Here is a 1,120-nt window from a genome sequence, read left to right on the forward strand (position 1 = left end):
TGTGGAGTAGCCTTCACTGAAAAGCCACATAGATTAATTTATAGCTAGTGTAGACACCTTGCTTACCAAGGGAAAATTTACTTACATTGAATAGTTCATTACATTTGCAAAAAATAAATTTCAGCAACATATTTAAATACAAGCAAAATTAACTAGAAGCACTGCCGCAAGACAGATCATAGAGCAAATAGTAAATATACATATTTTTAAATCTAAGTTATGTTAGGTGAAAATCTTTGTACCTTAGTTGTTAAGCTTCCTTATGACTTTATCAATCAACTGAAGACATCTCCTCATTTCTGCACGGCTGATCTCCCAGGAGCACAGGTTATGTTGTTTGTCTTTAAGAAAACAGTCTATTTTTTGGAAGTACTTTTTCAGTTTCAGCCTGTGGACTTCTTTACTCCAAAAGTAGTGGGTCTGCTTCTTGATTACACATGCCTCCAATTGCTCAATTTGCTGATAAAGTCCATTTTGGAATTGTTCTAAAGCTGTCCTATCCCAAGCAGCTAGAGTCAGATTTTTGCTAAAGATATAGAAGATGTGTTGGAAGATCTCTTCAATGGCCACTTTGACAGTCTCTTTCTGTCTGGGCTTTAGAACCCGTTCAGGAAATCTGAAGGACATTTTCTCTCTTAGACATTGTTGAGGAAACTTATTGCCCATTTTGTCCAAAAGTTGCAGGCTGTTCTTGATCACCTTTCTTTGCTGTAAAGGAAGGTGATTACACTGAAGACTGGAGATGGTGGTGGTACACAACAGTGTGAGGCCAATTTGTATCAAGCCAAAAGCATTCATGATGAAGATAAGCTCTTATGTTCCTCCTTTCCCGCGTATAAATCCTGAGAGATAGGCTGGGGTGCTTTGAAGGTCATTCGTAGGCTCCTGTTTCTTCAAAATCTTGAAATTTAATTATTCTGTAGGAGAAGTTTTCTTTCATCATTTTTTGGTTTTTAAGGTTTTCCCCCTTGTGTATGCTTTTGACACTTACCACTTTCATTTTCTGCTTTATGACTTCATTGTCTTTTTTTTTTTTTTTTTGCCCCTTTTTTTTTTTTTTTTTTTTGAAGGTCATTCGTTTTATTTCAACTGGATATTAGAATGTTATATACATCTTAGA

The 1,120-nt window shown here is 35.7% G+C and overlaps 1 protein-coding gene across 1 annotated transcript; it reads right to left on the minus strand.

Moving 5' to 3' along the window:
• Window positions 1-243: 243 nt before the first annotated feature.
• LOC104128161 (interferon epsilon) lies at window positions 244-798 on the minus strand. The gene has a single exon (XM_009640900.1). It carries the CDS (start codon window positions 796-798, stop codon window positions 244-246), a length of 555 nt encoding a protein of 184 aa, XP_009639195.1.
• Between the last annotated feature and the right edge of the window lie 322 nt (window positions 799-1,120).

Source organism: Egretta garzetta, unplaced genomic scaffold, assembly GCF_000687185.1.
Source record: "Egretta garzetta isolate BGI_Z169 unplaced genomic scaffold, ASM68718v1 scaffold170, whole genome shotgun sequence".
NCBI lineage: Eukaryota > Metazoa > Chordata > Aves > Pelecaniformes > Ardeidae > Egretta > Egretta garzetta.

Bases quoted from the DNA above. Each gene is read 5' to 3' on its own strand.
- LOC104128161 (XM_009640900.1), bottom strand. From the start codon at position 798: ATGAATGCTTTTGGCTTGATACAAATTGGCCTCACACTGTTGTGTACC.